Source organism: Phacochoerus africanus, chromosome 11 (genome assembly GCF_016906955.1).
Source record: "Phacochoerus africanus isolate WHEZ1 chromosome 11, ROS_Pafr_v1, whole genome shotgun sequence".
In the NCBI taxonomy this organism is placed as follows: domain Eukaryota; kingdom Metazoa; phylum Chordata; class Mammalia; order Artiodactyla; family Suidae; genus Phacochoerus; species Phacochoerus africanus.
The window spans coordinates 1,794,352-1,814,828 of NC_062554.1; the positions used below are offsets into that span (position 1 = coordinate 1,794,352).

At 37.7% G+C, this 20,477-nt stretch overlaps 1 protein-coding gene across 2 annotated transcripts; it reads right to left on the minus strand.

The window, feature by feature from the left end:
• Nucleotides 1-819: 819 nt before the first annotated feature.
• LOC125111656 (olfactory receptor 502-like) lies at nucleotides 820-9,241 on the minus strand. 2 transcript variants are annotated; one of them, XM_047753678.1, is made up of 2 exons: nucleotides 9,224-9,241; nucleotides 820-1,746 (listed from the first exon to the last, which is right to left on the minus strand). In XM_047753678.1, exons 1-2 carry the CDS (start codon nucleotides 9,239-9,241, stop codon nucleotides 820-822), a joined length of 945 nt encoding a protein of 314 aa, XP_047609634.1. The 2 variants fall into 2 exon arrangements, with proteins under 2 accessions (XP_047609634.1, XP_047609633.1); XM_047753677.1 differs by lacking the exon at nucleotides 9,224-9,241 and having other exon boundaries at nucleotides 820-1,764.
• Between the last annotated feature and the right edge of the window lie 11,236 nt (nucleotides 9,242-20,477).

Below are 20,477 nucleotides of genomic sequence, written 5' to 3' on the forward strand. Positions count from 1 at the left end.
GACAGGGAAATAGAAGTAAATATTGGTATTATCGGTATATATAGGTAAGTTAAACTTACCTGTTAAACAGAGGAAACACACCTAGTTCCCTCCAGCTTCCTTATAGACTGTGCATCTAACCAGGAACAAGTCAGATTGTTGATTTACTCCCTAGGAATTTGAGAAACCTGTTTATTTCCAACGAGAGGGCACCTGTTTTGACCTGACAGAAAAATTCACAGGTGGTTTGCTCAAGGGCCTCTCATCCTGTTCTTTTATGGGTTATTTATAAGTAGACTGGCGCTAGAAATAAAGAACACAGGCTAGAACTTACGGGTCCACAAACCACATTTCTGGTAGATAACCCTCCTGCAAGAACACCTCCATACATTTACTGTCTAGTTCCACTTCAGTGCCCCACAGATGATAACTGAGACAGTTATCACCGTAATTATCATGCTGATTTCAGAGTAAGCCACTGTTAAAAATGGATATAGTCTTAAAGATGTGGAGGCCCAAAGCCCTTAACTTACGGCTAGAACACCTTTTGGAAAGCTATGAATACACATTCGAAAGAATCTTCAGCAGATCAAAGCATGTTTTCATGTGAACAAATTTGTGTTTATTATGATAACTTCAATTTTACTCTATTAAAGGAAACTCACTATTGCCCTCTGATTTACACTTTGATATCAGAAAACTCACCCCCCACCATTACCAAACAGCTCCATACAGGTTAATTACATATGGACCAATATACGCACATCACAGCTCTCCAATTTTTTATTATGCTATTTCTGGTATTTTATTATGCCAATTCCTACAAAATAATAGGGTTCACTAAGAAAATGTTTTTCTGCCAAGCTGTCTCTTCAGAGCCCCCTTAACCTCCTTGTTCCGGAGGCTGTAGATGAGGGGGTTCAGCATGGGGACCACCACCATGTAGAACACAGACACCACCTTGTTCTGGTCAGTGGAGTAGCTGGACGTGGGCATCGTGTAAATGAACATGATGGTCCCATAGTACAGAGTGACCGCGGTGAGGTGGGAGGTGCAGGTGGAGAAGGCCTTGTGTCTTCCTTCAGTGGAGGGCATCTTCAGGATGGTGATGAGGATGTAGATGTAGGAAGTGGCTATGACAACCACTGTGACCACAATGATGGAGCCAGCTATAAATGAGGGGACAACTGCAGGAATAGTGACATCAGAGCAGGAGAGTTCCAGCAAGGGGGCAAAATCACAGAAAAAGTGATTGACTCGATTTGGTCCACAGAAGAGTAAAGAATAGAAGGAAATCGTAAAGGAGAAAGCATTGAGAAAACCACCCATGTAAGACACGAGGAGTAACTGAACACAGACTTGTGTGGACATCTTTGTGGAATAGAGCAGTGGGTTGCAGATGGCCACAAAGCGGTCATATGCCATGGCAGCCAGAAGGAAACACTCTGTCGCCCCAAAGAAAGCACCTGAACCCAGCTGGGTGGCACATCCAGGATAGGAGATGGTATTTCTCTCCACCAGGAAGTTTACAAGCATACTGGGTGTGACGGAAGATGAGCAGCCCATGTCAGCCAAGGCCAAGTGGCTCAGGAAAAAATACATGGGATGACGGAGCTGAGGAGAGAGTCTGATAAGAATGATTGTGCTGAGATTGCCACATGTGGTCACCAGGTAGATACACAGGATGATCACGAAGAGGATGGTTTGCAGGGCTGGGGCATTTGTTAAGCCCAATGAAATGAACTCTGTCCCTGCAGTGTGGTTCCCCTCTCCCAGGGAACCCATGAGATGACGCAGCTGCTGCCAAAATGAACCTGTGATGAAACACTGCATTAGAGAAGTTGTGGTTCAATGATTCCATTTTCACTATTTTCCCTATCACATATAGAAGTTACTATAAGCACATAAATTACCAAACTAAGTTTGGAATTGTTTTACTGCAGATTCCAGATTTTGTATGTATACAGGATGTGTCTTCTATATTCAAGAAAATTATTCTTAGGGAAAACTCTAGAAAACCTGCTTCAAATACTGTATAGGTTTAAATATTATGTATTTAAAATTGTACTTAATGTGACTTCAAAGCTAAAGATGTATATAATTAGGGCTTATGAGACTAGAAAAAGGAATGATCAATATAGCAAAAATATTAAAATATATAAAGATTATGCTATGGGGACTCAAGTAATAGCCAATATTTACTAAATGCTTATTAAATGATGGACACAAGGATAAGAATTATAAATGCTTAGTCCTACTTTTAATTTCCATGAAATAATATTAAAAGGTTTTTGTGTGACACTGGAAACTATGTCTGGTCACGTATGATTCAGCGTGGTAATGTGAGAAAAAGGAATGTGTACATGTACGTGTGACTGGGTCACCATGCTGTACAGTAGAAAATTGACAGAACCGTGTAAACCAGCTATACGGGAAAAAAATAAAAATCATTAGAAACCATTTAAAAAATAAATAATTTTTTTCAAAAGATAAAAGGTTTTTTCTATGTACAGAAAGCAGTAGGATCAGCATGTGAACCCCAGGCAGTTCGAATCCAGTCCATTCCTCACGTAGCTGTGCTCTAAGTGAAATTAAACAATATTTAGGATGACGTCAAGTCTCTTGAAAATGGATGGATAACAAGTGACCCTTCTACTGTCTGACAGCTAATGTGTAAAAGAAGTGCCTGGCTAATCACGAAGGTTAGAGTTTCTATGAGTAAAATAGACCAAGGCCATGTATTGAAAAGGAGAAGTACCATTTTCTGGATAGGGCAAAGAAGAGAGAGAGAGGAGTTCCAAATTAAAGCTATGAATGAGGTTACCTATTGTAAATTGATTGCACATTTATAATGTTTGCCATTAAAATATTGTTTCATGAAGTGGTTTGAAATATCAATCTAACTACAATGCAAAACATTATAGGATTAATAACTAGGAGATAATAAAGTACATTTATGCAAGCAAATCATTTCCTAATGTAACAGTGTTTTCTCATTGGAGTATTATAGGATAAAATAATATTGGTTTCAACATGATATACAGCTGAATTCAGATCCAGTCTGAAAAGTTAAGGCGTTTACCCAGGTTCACCCAGTGAGTGGCCAGGTTTAACCTCCTCTCCATGTTTTCTGGATTCATTTCCTTCACTTTGTCCAAAGTCTCTGGTTGCCTATGAGTTAAAGCCTCCAAGAATAATAAATAAACAAAGGAAGTCTATCCACGGATAGGTACGAACAGTAAGTCTCCAACACATCTCGAAGCTAGAGAATCTATGAGTGTAATGGCCAAGGGCCAAGTGTAAACGGTGTTGAAAGAGCATGTGAGTTTCTGACATTTGGGGTGGAAAAAGGAGGAATCCTAGTCTCGCGAATTATGCTTGTTTATGCACACTAGACAGACTGTAGAAACTTAGGTTAGTTCAGCCGAGGTTATTTGAGAGCTGACTGCTGGACTGCATCTGCCCCAGCTTGTGAACACAGATGCACCTTCACAGTAAAATGTTTTCCGATGGTAAAGGAACATCGGCAGGACAGACTAACGCACAAAGGCAAAACCTTACCTCTTGAAATAAGAAGTGCTTCATGTTATGGCAATAAACTCAAAGTCATTATTCTTATACAGCAGCCATGCCCTCTTTTATTGTTGTTTGCCTTTGGGGATAAGCCTCTGAAGACGTTAGAGATTCAAACGTGAATCCCAAAGCTCCAGGGATCACGATCCCGTTCTCAAGTGAGTACCGAGCAGCTCACTTCAAACAAAAACAGCTGTTTAAGGTTCTGTCAGTTCTGAAGGAGTCAACTTTTTCCTTTGTGTCTAGATTTCCATGAACTTTCCATTGGTCGTTATTGAGAGTAAAATGACAAATTATCTCATACCTAAATATTGATTCTAAGTTGACTTTGCTATTTCAGGCTAAGGCATACTAAGCATCAAATGTTAAGTAGTAACCTTAATTTCTGTAGTTCCTGGTGGTCCAGTAGGTTGAGGATTCGGCACTGTCAATGCTGTGACTTGGGTAGCTGCTCTGGTGCAGATTCAGTCGCTGGCCAGGAATGTCCTCATGCTGTGTGTGCAGCCCAAAAATATAGTAACTTTAGCTTCATTTATTCAGTGTGCATTCATTTGTGTGTTCTATAGTGATATATGTAAGGGAGTTCATTAGGTGTCTTGGGGAACATGGAGCAGAATGCCATGTAAAGTTGAATTTTAAATAACAGTAACTTAGGATGTATATATTTTTTTCCAGCCAAAGATGTAAGATGAAAATCTTGATGGTTGTCGATAGGGCACGTTCCCTTGTGGGTCAGTGAGTTAAGGATCTGGCACTGTCACTGCCACAGCCTGGGTCACTGCCTTGGCATGGATTTGATCCTTGGCCTGGGAACTTCCACATACTGCAGGTCCAGCCAGAAAAGAAAAGTTATAGCTTGAGAACAATGAAGGAAAAAGAGGTTTGAATGACTTCCAGATCAGGCAGTCTACGGGCCTCAAAGGAAAGTCTAGTAGTTAATTGCTTCTTTGCCTAGAAGGATGATGGCAGAAATAGCTATTTTCAACATGAAGGCTCAGTCTAAATATTCTTGCTAATCCCAGTTTCAGAAAGTCTTGCCTCACCCTCCTGAAATGCATATGCTTTGACGGATGTGCTACTAACCAAGTTTTCTTCTGACTTTACTCTTTGCTAAGCACTGAACTTCATTTCTCACTTAACCCTCACCATACGTTGGTGAGCTAAGTATTCCCATTATCCTAATTTGGGACAGAAGAGAGAATCGAGGCTTAGTTTAAGATACTTGTCCAAATGTACTCAACTGTTTAAATTATATCCAAGTTTAAATTCAGGCCCAACTGAATGCTAGAATGTGGACTCCACATTAAAAGGATCACACATGATGATCAAATGGGATTCATCTCAGGGATGCAAGGATGGTTCAATGTACACAAATCATTCGGTGTGATACACCACACTAACAAGTTGCAGAATAAAAAATCCCATGATCAGCTCACAGATGCATAAGTTGTTTTTCACAAAATTCACTGAGGATAAAAACACTCAACAAAGTAGGTATAGAAGGAACATACCTCACTATAATAAAGGACATCTACCACCCGGCCACTGCTCTCCTCATACTCAGTGGAGAAAAGCTGACAGCATTTCCTCTAAGGAGCAAGACAAGGATGCCTATCTCAACACTTCTGTTAAACATAGTATTGGAAGTCCCTGCCACATCAATCAGACAAGAAAAAAAATGAAAGGAATATAAACTGGAAAGGAAGAAGAAAAACTGTCCCATTTACAGATGACACGACGCTCTATAAAGAATACATATTCTTTACCACTACTGTCTCCTAGTCAGTTTGAAGATTTCAGTGCCTCATGAAGACCCACGTTTCCCAGCTAGTCCCCACCCTCAACACCCTGCCAAAATCCCTAAAACTGGCTAAACCTAATTCCTGGTCCTGAGCACTCTGCCAGTACTCGGGATCTCGATTTCCCCATATGTGCTCCCCAACGACTAACACAGGTGGGTCTTACCCCATGAATTCCTATCAAATGCGTCCACTTGTCTCCAGCTCAACACTGCAATAGCTGTCCTAATTGATTTTCCTATATGCATAATCGGCCTTCCACATAGCAGCCAGAGTGAGTGATTTAAAACAGTAATTTAATACATTTGTTTTAATGCTATCAAAGAATTACATGTCTTCGTTAAAATGGTTCAAAGAGAAAGCAGTGGTCCATTCCCTCTTCCTTTAAATATCCAACATACAGCTCCCTGCAGAGAACCACTTTTGAGGCTATATCATGATTGAATTTCCTCAGTATCTGTAAATAATATGTTTTAATAAAAAATAATTTGAATTTCTATACATATTCCTGCTATTTCCCCATTTATTTAATTTGAACATAATTGATAGGAAAAATTAGTTGTTTTTTTGAAGTCTGAGAGAATCATTAAATATTTTATTTGTTGAATTTATTTTAACAAGGAGAGAACAGAATAATCAATGTTAACTATCAAAAGGGAACAAATTTTAATTTCACATTCTTTTGAAAAGATAAAAAATAATCTTTTCTCAGAGCCAGAAAGGAATATATTATAGTGGTGTCAAGTTTCAAAGTTATGTAACAATAAAGTAGAATTTCATGTGTGACTTTATTACTAATAAGCAACTCACTCAACTTTATGCTTGCAAAGTTAAGAATAAATATAAATCATAATGTCCCCAAAAAAATACTCCAGGATTTTAGTTACCTTAACTAATGACTATATATACATATTTCAACATTTTATTCATATTTATAAACAAGACATAATGGCCAGCTCAGTTCATTGTTGTCTCAAAGACTGATACATAAAACTTCTTTTTCTTTATCTTTCAAGTGTCCAGTTATTAATCCACGTTCTCTGGTTCTAACTTTAATCTTAATCTAGGCTGAATTTAATAACATTGAGTTTAAAATTTATATTTTTATAGCTTATACCTCTTTTATTGATACAGAATTTTTATATATCCAATCCATTGGCATTCTTCATACCTCCATCATTCACATTAGAACAAACACACATATATCTGCCACTCCTTTAACTCCTTCAACATAATTATATTTTTATTTCCATTTTATTAAACTTTGAAATGTTATGTAGTATACATCTCACATTTAATTGTTTTGCCCTAGAACAGAATATATCAAAAGAACCCTATTCTGTGGAGATAAAGATAGCTGTCTACCTTCACTCCTCTTCCAAAAATTGGCTTCTTTTTTTCAGGCATGTGGACCTTGACACGTGTTCTCCACTTAGGATTAAATGTTATGAGTTCCATAAGCTAATTATAAATGATTAAATTAAATACATGTTTATACTATGATGACCATGTAAATAATATTCACCAGGATGAACCTGGACTTTTTCTGAAATTATATCCTTATCTGTTATCTTCCCTCTCCCTGTCCTGCTTCCCTGATTCCCTTAACAGTTTCTCTTGGGAGCACCTCCTTAATAAATCACTTTAAAGCAAATCTTGGAGTGCCCATAGTGGCTCAGTGGAAACGAATCCAACTAGTAACCATGAGGTTGAGGGTTCTATCCCTGGCCTTGCTCAATGGCTTAAGGATCCGTCATTGCCATGAGCTGTGGTGTAGGTCACAGATGCTGCTTGAATCTGGCATAGCTGTGACTGTGGCATAGGCTAGCAGCTACAGCTCCAATTCGACCCCTTGCCTGGGAGCTTCCATATGCTGTGGATGCAGCCCTAAAAAGACAAAAAAAGAAATATGAGGAACTGCTGGAGAGGCTGACCACACACACTTGCACTTTCCTCCTACAGCCACCTTCTACATTTGAGATGGACGCAAGTTGGCAGTGGGATGGTGGGTGCAGGAAGATGAAAGTTTCAAAGGATACAGTCACAGAAAACCAAAAATAATGGCAAAATACTATGCCCAACCATCATGAGAACTGAATATTTTACCACGTCAGCAGGTATCCCAGATATGTATTTTGGGGAAAACAATACTCACAGGTTTTCTCATTCAAAGCCAAGAGACAGCACAGGCAGAGGAGCCGCCCTAACTGAGAAGCCTCATGACCACAATCTCAGGACCCACATATCTATAACACTGTCATACGTGGATTCAGGGTCCTCGAAGTATTTCCCCCTTGTTGACCCGTAAGAACTTTGGGCTGACGATGGCCTCTTGGGTGGCTGGGTTCCTGGTTTCTCTGTGCATTGCCATCACTGCACCCAGCTCATCTTTCCGTGACTCCCACACCAGCGAGCACTCCTGTGACATCCTGCCTGTGGTCAGCCTGAGTTTTGATTTACGCTTCCCGTCATGAAACGAGTCTTTTTGTGCTCTCCCCCTTTGTGTTGGGGGGCAGCTTTATTTTCGTGATGACTTTTTATGTCTTCATTGGGTCCATAGTTATGAGGGTGCCTTCTGCCAAGGGGAGGTGTAAGGCCTTCTCCACCCGCTCCTCCCACCTGACTGAGGCACGCCTACACTGTGGGTTTGTGGCTTTGTCTATTTGAGGCCCCAGGACAGGGACGCGTTCTGTGAGTATATGCTGATGTACTGTACCCCTCTGCTTAATCTCATCATTTATACAGTACTGACCCCTCTGCTTAATCTCATCATTTACAGTCTAAGAAAGGAAGACATGCAGATGGCCTAAACCTCAGATGGTAAATAATAGAACCTTGAACATTTAAAAATCCATGTTTTTGATAAATAAAAGTAGAAAATGTGAAGTAGTCCCAATAAAATCATGACTGTGTATACAAAATTTTTTAAATATTGTCTGATTACCTGATATGTCCTTGCATCACCATATTTCTGATACAAACAGGATACAGCTTAAAAATATTTTTTAAAAAACTCCCATATTTTTTATATATATATATATATATATATATACACACACACACATATATACATACGTATATATATACATATACACACACACACATAGTCTTTTTATGGCCACACCCACAGCATATGGAGGTTCCCAGACTAGGGGTAGAATTGGAGCTGTAGCCACCAGCCCAAGCCACAACCACAGCAACACAGGATCCCAGCCATGCCTGCAACCTACACAACAGCTCATGGCAACTTTGTGTTGTTAACCCACTGAGCAATGCCAGGGATTAAATCTGTGTCCTCATGGATACTAATCAGATTAGCTTCCACTGAGCCATGACAGAAACTGCTAAAAATATTTTTAAACTTGTGTGAGTGCATGTATATGTCTATATATACACCATACGTGTATATAGTAAATCAGAACACAGTATTTTCTTGGCAGTTCATTGTTAGTGTATAGAAACACAATTGATTTTTTTCGTGTGTTGATTTTATACCCTAAAACTTCACTGAATTCGTTAATTCTAACAGTTTGTGGTGGGTTTTTAGGATTTGCTATATATAAAATCATGCTACTTGAAAGAGAGACAGTTTTACTCCTATTCTGATTTGGATGCCTTTTATTTATTTATTTTATTTATTTTACCTTGCCCTAATTCCTCTGGATAGGACTTCCAGAACTATGTTAAAAAGGAGTAGTGAGAGTCAGCATCCTTGCCTTTTTCCTATTCTTAGAATAAAAGCTTTCATTCTTTCACCTGAGTATGATTTTAGGTGCGGCCTTCCTACATACAGCCTTTTATTTTGCAGTACAATCCTATACCCAATTTGTTGAGAACTTTTATTATGAAACTCCATTGAATTTCATAGATGCATCTATTGAGAAGGTCATAAGATTTTTATCTTTCTTACTATTAAGATGAAGCACATGTATAATTTGCATATGTTGAACCATCCTTACATTCCAGAGATCTATGCCACTTTCACCGTGGTACATGGTCATTTTAATGTGCTGTTAATTAAGTCTGTTAGTACTTCATTGAGAATTTTTGCTTTTACGTTCATTAAGGAGTTGGCTTGTAATTTTATTTTCTGTAGTGTTCTCATCTGAATGGCATCAGGGTAATGTGGGTGTCATAAAATGAGTTTGGGAGTATCCTCTCCTTGTCAGTTTTTGCAAGAGTTTGAGAAGGACCGGCATTGATTTATTTAAATGTTTGGTATGAGAAGGATTGGCATTGATTTATTTAAATGTTTGGTATAACTCACCAGTGAAGTCACCTGGGCCTTGTTTTTGTTTATTGGGAGGTTTTTGATTACTGTTCTTATTTGTGATTGGTGTTCAGATTTTCTGTTTCTTCAGGTTTGGTCTTGTTATGTTGTATGTTTCTAGGAGTTTATCCATTTTTCCAGGCTACCCAATTTGTTGGCATATCGTTATTCACAGTAGTCTTGTGACGTTGTACTTCTATGATACTAGTTTCAATGTCTTCTCTTTCATGTCTAATTTTATTTGACTCCTTGATTTTTCTTAGTTACTCTAAATAAATTGGTCAATTTTGTTGATCTTTTCAGTGATCCAGCTCTTAGTATATTTTATCTTTTCTATGGTTTTTCTGGTCCCTATTTCATTTATTTCTGCTCTTTATTTCCTTCCTTATTCTAGTTTTCAACTTAGTTTGTTCTTTTTTGGTTTCTAAAGGTGTAAATTTTGGTATTTTAATTGAGATGTTCTATTTTTTAATGTAGTCAACTTTTATTGAGAAATAATTGACATATAACATTATATTAGCATCAGCTGTATAACATAATGACTAAATACATATATATATTGCAAAATTACCACCATGATAAGTCTAGTTACAGCTATCCTTTTTTCTTGTGATGAGAACTTTCAAGATCTACTTTCATAGAAAATTTCAAGTATACAATACATTCGTATTAGCTCTAGTCACGTTGTGTGTTAGATTTCTAGACCTTAGTCATCTTATAACTGAAAGTTTGTATCCCATGACCAACATCATCCCATTTCCCCCACCCTTTAATTGCTGGCAATCACTTTTCTACTTTTCATGCACCTAAGTTCAACTTTTTTAGATTCTACATAGATATCGTGTAACAAATTGTCTGTCTCTGACTTATTTCACTCAGCTTAATGTCCTCCAAGCCTATCCACATAAACAAAAGGTATGCTTTCCTTTTTAAGGCTGAATAATATTCCATTGTATATATATCTGAATTTCCTTATCTGTTTATTTATCAATGAATACAAGTTGTTTACATATCTTGGCTATTGTGAGTAATGCTGCAATGAATGTGGGAGTTCATTTACCTCTTTAAGATATTAATTTAATTTCCTCAGATATGTACCCAGAAGTGAGACTTCTCATTCATATTTTTGATTTTTTTCAGAAGCCTCTATACTGTTTTCCATACTGGCTACACCAATTTATATTCCCATGGGAGTTCCCTTTTCTCCACATTTCTCTAGTGCTTATTATTTCTTAGCCTTTTGAAAATAGCCGCTCTAACACAAGTGAGGTAATACCTCATTATGGTTTTAATTTCCCTGAATGATTAATGATGTTGAGCATCTTCTTCATAAACCTATTGGCTGGTTGTATGTCTTCTTTGGGGAAATGTCTATTTAGTTACTTTAATTACTTTTTAATCAAATTATTTGGTAATTTTTCTATTTATTTCTGAGTTCCTCATACATTCGGACATTAACCCATTATCAGATATATGTCGGCAAGTATTTCTCCCCCTCCACATGTTGCCTTTTCATTTTACTGATTGATAATGTGATACACTACACTAACAGAATACAGGATGAAAAACATATGATCATTTCAATATATGCAGAATGGCATTTGACAAAATTCAACATCCTTTCCTAATAGAAAGCTCTCAACAAATTGCGTATAGCAGCATTGTTCCTCAACATAATAAAGCTTACACATAACGAGCCCGCAGTTAAAATTATACTCAGTGACGAAAGCCAAGAGCTATTCATCCCTCTAAGATCAGGAGCAAGCCAAGGATGTCTGCTCACGTTGCTACTATTCACCATAGTCCTAGAAGTCCTAGCAAGAAAAATTAGACAAAATTAAAAATAAATAAATAAAAGGCATCCAAATTGAAAGGAAAACATAAAATTGCTCTGTTCTCAGATGACATCATGATCTTAGAAAATACTAAAAACTCCACAAAAAATTTTCAGAATTAATAGATTAATTTAGTAATTTTTCAGGATATAAAATAAACACCCCCAAAATCAAATGCCTTTGTATGTACTTAAAACACCCTATGAAACTTTACAAAAAAAGAGTACATACTATATGATTCCATTTGTATGAAATTCTGGAACCTGAAAAACTAAGCCATGGTGGAAAAAATCATCAGAATAATGAGAACCTTTATGTGGGGGAAGTTCCTGGGCTGGGGTAGTGTTCTATATGAAAATAGGTGCTTGAGTTACACAGGTTAACACATTCGCCAGTACATAGCAGTCATATACTTAAGACTCACATATTTCACTTTATGCAAATTTCCATAAAACTGCATCAAATAAAACATGTAAAAAATATTGAACTCTAGTGATAGTATGTGTGCAAAACTATGAGGAACTATACTGTTATCTGAAATGTCCTTTGATATGTACCATAAAACTAGATGAATGGAAAGGTGGATAACTGTGGCTAGGACTCCCAAAACTGTGTTGAATAAGAGTGGTGAGAGGGGACATCCTTGTCTTGCTCCTGATCTTTGTGTAAATGCCTTTGGTATTTCAACTGCAGCTCTATTTACAATAGCCAAGACATGGAAATGACCTAGATGTCTATTGACAGATGAGTGGATTAAGAAGATGTTGTACATATATACAATGGAATACTACTCAGCAATGGGAAAGAATGAAATAATGCCATTTGCAGGAACATGGATGCAACTAGAGAGTATCATTCTTAGGGAAGTAAGTCAGAAAGAGAAAGACAAATACCATATGACATCACCTATATCTGGAGTCTAATATATGGCACAAATGAACCTTTCCCCAGAAAAGAAACACACGGACTTGGAGAACAGACTTATGGTTACCAAGGTGGAGGGAGACAGATGGACTGGGAGTTTGGATTTAATAGATGCAAACTATTGCATTTTGAGTGGATAAGCAATGAGATCCTGCTGTACAGCAAAGGAAACTATATCTAGTCACCTGTGATGGAACATGATGGAGGATAATGTGAGAAAAAGAATGTGTGTGTGTGTGTGTATGACTGGGTCACTTCACTGTGCAATAGAAATTGACAAAACTCTGAAATCAACTATAATGGAAAAAATAAAAACCACATTTAAAAAAGAACATGTGGTACCTATACACAATGGAATACTGCTCACCAAAAAAAATAATAATAATGCTATTTGCAGCAATATGGATGCAACTAGAGATTATCATTCTAAGTAAGTCAGAAAGAGAAAGACAAATGCCATATGATATTACTTATATGTGGAATCCAAAATATGCTACAAATGAACCTATCTACAAAATAAAAATAGACTCACAGACATAGAGAACAGACTTGTGGTTGCCAAGGGGGCAGAGGAAGGAGCGGGGTGGACGGGGAGCTTAGGGTTAATAGATGCAAAATATTACATTAATATGGATAAGCAATGACGTCCTACTGTATAGCACAGGAAACTATATCCAATCTCTTGGCATAGAATATGATGAAAGATAATATGAGAAAAATAATGTATATATATGTGTGCATGTGTATGTCTGTCTGGATCAATTTGCTGTACAGCAGAAATTGGCACAAAATTTTAAATCAACTGTAATTTCTAAAAATCATCTATTTTTTAAAAAGAGATGGATAAGGTACAAAAAGATATGCGATAAAGCACAGGTAGTAAAATCTTTATGAGCGGCATAATGCATTTTCCAAAATCATGATAACAATAATTCCAGTCCCAGATGTTCTTCCAGAAATTTTTCACTCTCCCAGCAAGAGCTGAAATCTATTTCCATCTCCTAGAACCTGGGTGGTACTTTAAGGCTGTCTGCATGAAAAGAATTCAGCGAAGGCCGGGTAGGCTGTAAAAGTCGATACAGCATCCACTTGGCTCTCGTGGAATGCTCTGCCAGAGGACCCTCAGCCTGGACATGCAGAAAGGCTGAACCCACCTCTCAAGTCTCAGAAGACAGCCAGCACTCACAGGAGCGAACAAGACATTCGGCGTTTCCGTCATCCCCACTGAGCCCGTCTGTGTGAGTTTAGTTGTTTACACCCACTGAGCTTTGGGATACTCCCCTATGCAATACGAGAGACTCAGAACAATCTAGGAGCTGGATTACAGATGCTAACGGTGTAATTGGTTCAGAATGGATTTATGTTTTCAAAATTTGTTGAAATACAGGAGAAATGTTTGGGGGCACTGAATTAAATGGAGGTTTTTAATTTCAATCATTTTCCTCATTCACAAGGACATCTACAGCAGACTTATGAGAGCACATTGTAACAATCATTCTGTGTAGGCATCTTCCTTTCTGTTTTTCTTCTGGATGATTCCCTAGGCAATGCCCAATGTGATAAACCCGGTCCTTAGCCCTGTGCACAGGACCGAAGACCTGCGGGACTTGATACTGAGGAGGAGGAAGGGTGTGTGTGTGTGTGTGTGTGTGTGATGGAATCACCCATGTTCTAAAATGTATTTCAAGAAGCTGAATTTCATTTACTTGTGTTTTCTCAAGTGAATAAGAACAAACTTCACTGAATAATCGTGATACTCTGTCAGAATAAAAGCAATGTTTTGTGGATTTCACAATGAGCTCTAGGTCCACAGAGAACGAACTTCCTGGTAGCTAATAGAAAGGAAAAAAATCCAAGTTGTGTCAAGGGGCAATGGTCTCAGGTGACCATAAAATTCTCATTGGAATATAAATGAAACTCGGTTCCAGCCATAAGAAACAGAGGTGATGCCACACTGTGGTTATAAGACACTTTGTAATTACAGGTATAGAAGCCAAGCATCACAGGCATTCAAAGGGCAAAATGACTTAAAAAGTTATCCCTAAATGACATGAGAAAGAGAACTGTAGAAAGAAGGGAATGAGCTGTGAGTTCTTCATACAGTTTAATGTTTTCTTCTTTTAAGAGATTGGAAGAGACTCCTTTAAGAGATTCCTTTTTGGCATAAGGTAGGATTTCACTTTATATTTTTATCTATGAAATCTGTGTTCTATCCACTAATAACCAAATAGCTGCAGGTATTAATAGGCAGAAGGTACTGAAAATACTAAGGATACAATTGAACTGGGGATAAATGCTGTTGCATTCCTATTCCAGCATAATTAGCACACAGACAACAACCAGGGGAGATTAGAAAGCTGCACGCTGAGAACAGGTCTGCATACTCCAGAGCAAAGCAAGGTGTGCTAAGGGAAAAAGATTTTACACAGCTTACTAAGCAGAAGAGTTGGTGCTGCATTACCAGCAACCTATGAGCAGGTAAATATTGCTAAGCAACTGTAGGGAAATTTGCCCATAAACCATGTGATATTTTAGCAAATGGAGATGGACTCACCACAAACTAAGCAATTATCATCTGACATGTCTATAGGCACAACGTTGTCACCCTGTAAACAGGCATAGTTAAGGCCACATTACAGAGGAGAGAAGTGATTACCAGGGAAATTAAACTATTTGCGCTTTGTATGAAATAGAAGCAGAAGTTGCACTTGATCACAGGCCTTCTAATTTTGCCCAACCATTTATCCCACTAACAAATACTCTCCAATATAATTCCAGGTCTAATATCAAGTCAATTAAGTGATTATATTGTATCAAAACAGTTAAGTGGGAAAGAGTAAAGAAAACCACGTATAAAACACTTAGGCAATTTCCATAGTTCACCCATTATTTAATTGTAAATTTTACTGTAAATCATTGGCAATTCGTACTCCCCACCCCTCATTTTCCTTTGGCACCTCAGTGTGGTCAGTGGGTTCATAATGACGTAGTGGTCATCTATAAAAACAACAAGCATTCCCTTGGTGAAGCTAATATACAGCCTCATTGAAAGAATAAGTTCCTACCTATCTACCCATCATTTACAACCAGAGTAAGCATAAGCCTCACAAATCTCTAATTTATGCAAAGTTTGTTAAATTTTATATAAGAACTCATACCTATAATTCAATGAAACATAATTCTTGTTTTTCCCATTAAGATTATCAATATCTTTTCTGAAGATCGTAGAAAAGCTGACTCTTGTTTTGACTGGGTTGGGAGAAAGTTAAAAATGCACTTTTCCAAAGACTTGCTTATGAATATTTACCATTTCTCCAGTTTTCAGTGATTTCCCATGAGCAAAAATTAAGTGGAGCTGCCAGGAAAATCCTCCAGGTCAACCTTGTGGGAAATGATAGGTGACACAGTGGTCCCCTCTGTCCCAGGCTGGCCATGGCTTTGATATACACCTCAGAGGTGTATTGGTTTAAAGTGTCCACTATCCAGGGATTTGATGTGGTGATAGGACACAAGAGTCTGCCATGTGACTTAATATCAAGAAATAGCCTCAAATTTCTGCAAGGTCTCATTGCCATCTCAAAGAAATTAGACCTGCTAAGTCCACCAGATCTCTCTGCAAGGGTTTTTGGACAAACTAGAAATGGGTTTTTCAGGCAAATAAATCAATTATGTCCCTATCACTCTATGGTAGTGGTATAGCCCAAGGAAGATGAATTAATCACAGAAGCCTGGCCAGAAAACACCTCCTCAAACTCTGTCTCTTGGAACATGACCAGAAATAATGGAATAATGTTGCACTGACATATTTTCAATTACTAGTTCCTTGGGCAACATGAGGAAAGTGGGATTTAACATGAATATAGATGGGAAAAGGAAGTCGCAGAATCACAGTGAGAGTTTCAAAACCTAGACACACCAATTACTCCCAAAGTTTTTCTTTCATTTTATTTGAAAGACCTGACAGAAACTAGGGATGGACGGGAGTGAAGGTATGTAATTTTCTAGAAGGCTCCTCTGATGGCCCTGACATGCTTCCTATTATAGAAGCAGTTACTGCAATTGTGTCTTATTTGATGCCACAGAAAATGAAGTATATTGTCCAGAAAATAATAAATGTTTTGCTTTGTTCCAAGCAAATAGCTCCTAAAGTTTAGAGGGTTTGGGGAGGGGAAGGGGAAATATACTTTATTCATTAAACAAGCATGCATTAAATACTGGTATTAACTTATTTTTTTCTTTGCTAATTTATGCATTTATTTAACTCATTTCATCTTTATTTCCTTCTTCTTTTGGTTTTTTATTAAACTGTTGTTGATTTACAATGTTATATTAGTTTCAGGCATACAGCTTCAGATTCTTTTCCATTATTGGTTATTACAAGATACTGGATATAGTTCCGTGTGCTATACAGTAAATTGTTGTCATTTATCTATTTTATATATATTAGTATATATCTATTAATTCTATACTCCTAATTTATCTCTCCCCCTCCCCTTTCCTTTTTCGTAACCATGTTTGTTTTCTATATCTGTGAGTCTATTTCTGTTTTGTAAATAAGTTTATTTGTATTATTTTTTTTAGATTCCACATGTAAATGATATTTGTCTTTCTCTGCCTGACTTATTTCACTTTGTATGAAGTCTCTAGGTCCATCTATATTGCTGCAAATGGCATTATTTCCTTCGTTTTTGTGGCTGAGTAACATGCCACATCGTTATCCGTTCTCCTATCAGTGGACATTTAGGTTGTTTCTGTGTCTTGGCTTTTACAAAGAGTGCTTCTGTGAACACCGGGGTACATGTACCTTTTTGAATTAGAGTTTGCATCTTTTCCAGATGTATGCCCAGGAGGAAGATTTCTGGATCATATGGCAACTCTACTTTTAGTTTTTTAAGGAACGTCAAGACTGGTCTATAGCAACTGCACCAATTTACATTCCCACCGACAGTGTAGGAGGGTTCCTTTTTTTCCTTACCCACTCCAGTGTTTATTATTTGCAGACTTTTTGATAATGGTATTCTGACCAGTGGGAGGTGATGCCTCACTGTGGTTTTGATTTGCATTTCTTTAACGATTAGCAATGTGGGGCTACTTTCCATGTGTTTTCTTTGGAGAAATACCTATTTAGGTCTTCCGCCCATTTTTTGATTGGGTTTTTTTACATTGAATTATATGATCTGTCTGTATATTTTAGAAATAAAGCTCTTACAGGCTGGGGTTGAAATGGAAGTGCAGTGCAGGCTACGCCACAGCAACACCAGACCTGAGCCATATCTGTGTCTATGCCCCATCTTGCAGCAATGCTGAATCCTTAACCTACTGAGTGAGGCCAGGGATCAAACCCACATCCTCACAGAGACAGCATCAGGTCCGTAACCCACTGAGCCACCATGGGAACTCCCATAGTAATATTTTCTTAGTTTTCAGTCTCCCAAGACAATAAAAATAAAAGGGAAAATAAACAAATGGGTTCTAATCAAAATTAGAAGCTTTTGCACAGCAAAGGAAACCATGAACAAAACAGAGACAAGCTACAGAATGGGAGAAAATATTTGCATGTAATGTAGCCAATAAGAGCTTTATTTCCAAAATATACAGACATCTTATATAACTCAATATAAAAAAAATCAAAAAATGAGCAGAAGACCTAAATAGGTATTTCCAAAGAAAGCATACAGATGGCCAAAAGGCACATGGAAAGTAGCTCCACATTGCTAATTATTAAAGAAATGCAAATCAAAACCACAATGAGGTATCACCTCCCACTGGTCAGAATACCCATCATCAAAAAGTCTGCAAATACTAAATGCATAACCTCCTGGAAGAGACCATAGGCAAAACATTCTCAGACATAAATTACAGTAATATTTTCTCTCTTCTTTTTCTTTTATGGCTGTACCTGCAGCATATGTAATTTATGTCTGAGAATGTTTTGCCTTTGTTCTCGTCTAGGAGCTTATGGTGTTGTGTCTTACATTTGTCTTTAAACTATTTTGAGTTTATTTCTGTGCATGGTGTGAGGGAGGATTCTAACTTCATTGACTTATGTGACGCTGTCTAGTTTTTCCAACACCATTTGGCTGAAGAGACTTTCTTTTCCCCGTTTTATGTTCTTGCTTCCTTTGTCAAAGATTAATTGACTAAGTGTGTGGGTTTATTTCTGGGCTCTCTATTTTTTTCATTTATTTGTATCAGCTTGAATTTCCTTATTAATTGTTTTTGTTCTCATGCATAGGATTTTCACATTCTTGGCTAGGTTTGTTACTAAGTGGGTTTTTTGATGTGATTTTAAATGGGAATTTTTTTCACTCTCTCTCTCTGATTCTTTATCCTAACAACATTGTTAGTGTAATGAAATGCAACAGGTTTCTCTATATTGATCTTGTATCCTGCTATATTTCTGAATTCATTTATTAGTTCTAATAGTTTTTGTACAGAGTCTTTAGGGTTTTCCATACAGAATATCATATCACCTGTGTATGACAATTTTACCTATCCCTTCCAGTTTGGATACTTTTATTTCTTTTTCTTATCTAATCACTGTAGTTAGGACTTTCAATACTGTGTTGAATAGAACTGGTGAGAGTGGGCATCCTTGTCTTGTTCCAGGATTTAGTGGGAAACCTTTCAACTTTTCCCCATTAAGTGTTATATGGCTATGGGTTTGTTGAAATGGTATTGGCATGTACTTACCACATTGCTAAGTGATGTGGCATATCTTAATGGGTCTTGAAATGTACTGAAGGAGTCAGTCAACAACCCTTAGCACATGTCAAATTTCAGTAAACAAGGAGTTACCATTGTGGTTCAGTGTGTTAAGAAACTGACATAGCGTCTGTGAGGATATGGTTTGATCTCTGGCCTCACTCAGTGGGTTAAGGATCCGGCACTGCCACAAGCTGCAGCATAGGTTGCAGATGCCACTTGGACCCAGCATTGCTGTGGCTGTGGTGTAGGCCTGCAGCTCCCATTCGACCCCTAGCCTGGGAACTTCCATATGCTGCAGGTGTGGCCCTAAAAAGAAAAAAAATTAAGTAAATGATAGAGAGAAAGCAATTGGGAAGGATTAGTCAGTGCATCTAGAAAAAAGCATGTGAGACTTCCTAGGGAAGATGGCCCTCCATTTATTCATTGAACTCTTATGCCACAAACTGTTATATTTACCATATTATGTTGCAGGTAGGATACTAAATGGTAAAACCTCTACTCTGACTAGTATAGAAGTCAGACATATTAAAGTGTCATCATGCTATTCCCGTCATGGCTCAGTGGAAACAATCTGACTAGCATCCATGAGGATGCAGGTTTGATTCCTGGCCTTGCTCAGTGGGTTAAGGATCAGGCATTGCCATGAGCTGTAGTGCAGGTTGCAGATGCGGCTCAGACCCCGTGTTGCTGTGACTGTGGTGTAGGCCGGCAGCTGAAGTTCCCATTCAACCCCTAGTCTGGGAACCTCCACATGCCGCAGGTATGGCCCTTAAAAGATAAAGAAAAAAAATGTCATGATATAATCAGATGTGAACGCAGAACTCATTAACTCAATCAGGATGATTAGGGATAATTTTTTAGGGAGGTGACTTTATTTTTGTGGAATTCCATTTTAATAAAATTTAAACTCGATCAGGATGAAACCAATTTTTGTCACTCATACATGTGTAATGAAGCCTTTTATTGAATTGAAGATCCTCTAAATTCTACACTGCTTTACAATTCTCAACAGCCTCTCACATTATTTCATATCATAGCATAATGACCATTTCCCCCTTACTCTAAATGGCACTTCCGTCCCTCTCCCACTAGTAACCACTAGTTTGTTCTCCATATCTGCAAGCTGCTACTTTTCTGTTTTACTCACTAGTTTGTTGTACTTTTTTTTAGATTCCGCATTTAAGTAATGTCATACCGTATTTGTTTTTCTCTGACTTATTTCACTTAACATAATGCCCTCCAAGTCCAACCATGTTGCTACAAATGGCAAAAGTTCATTCTTTTTTAGGCTGAGTAATAGTCCATTGTACATATACACCACATCTTCTTTATCTATTCAACTGTTTATGGACATAGGTTTCTTCCAAGCCTTGGCAATTATAAATAATG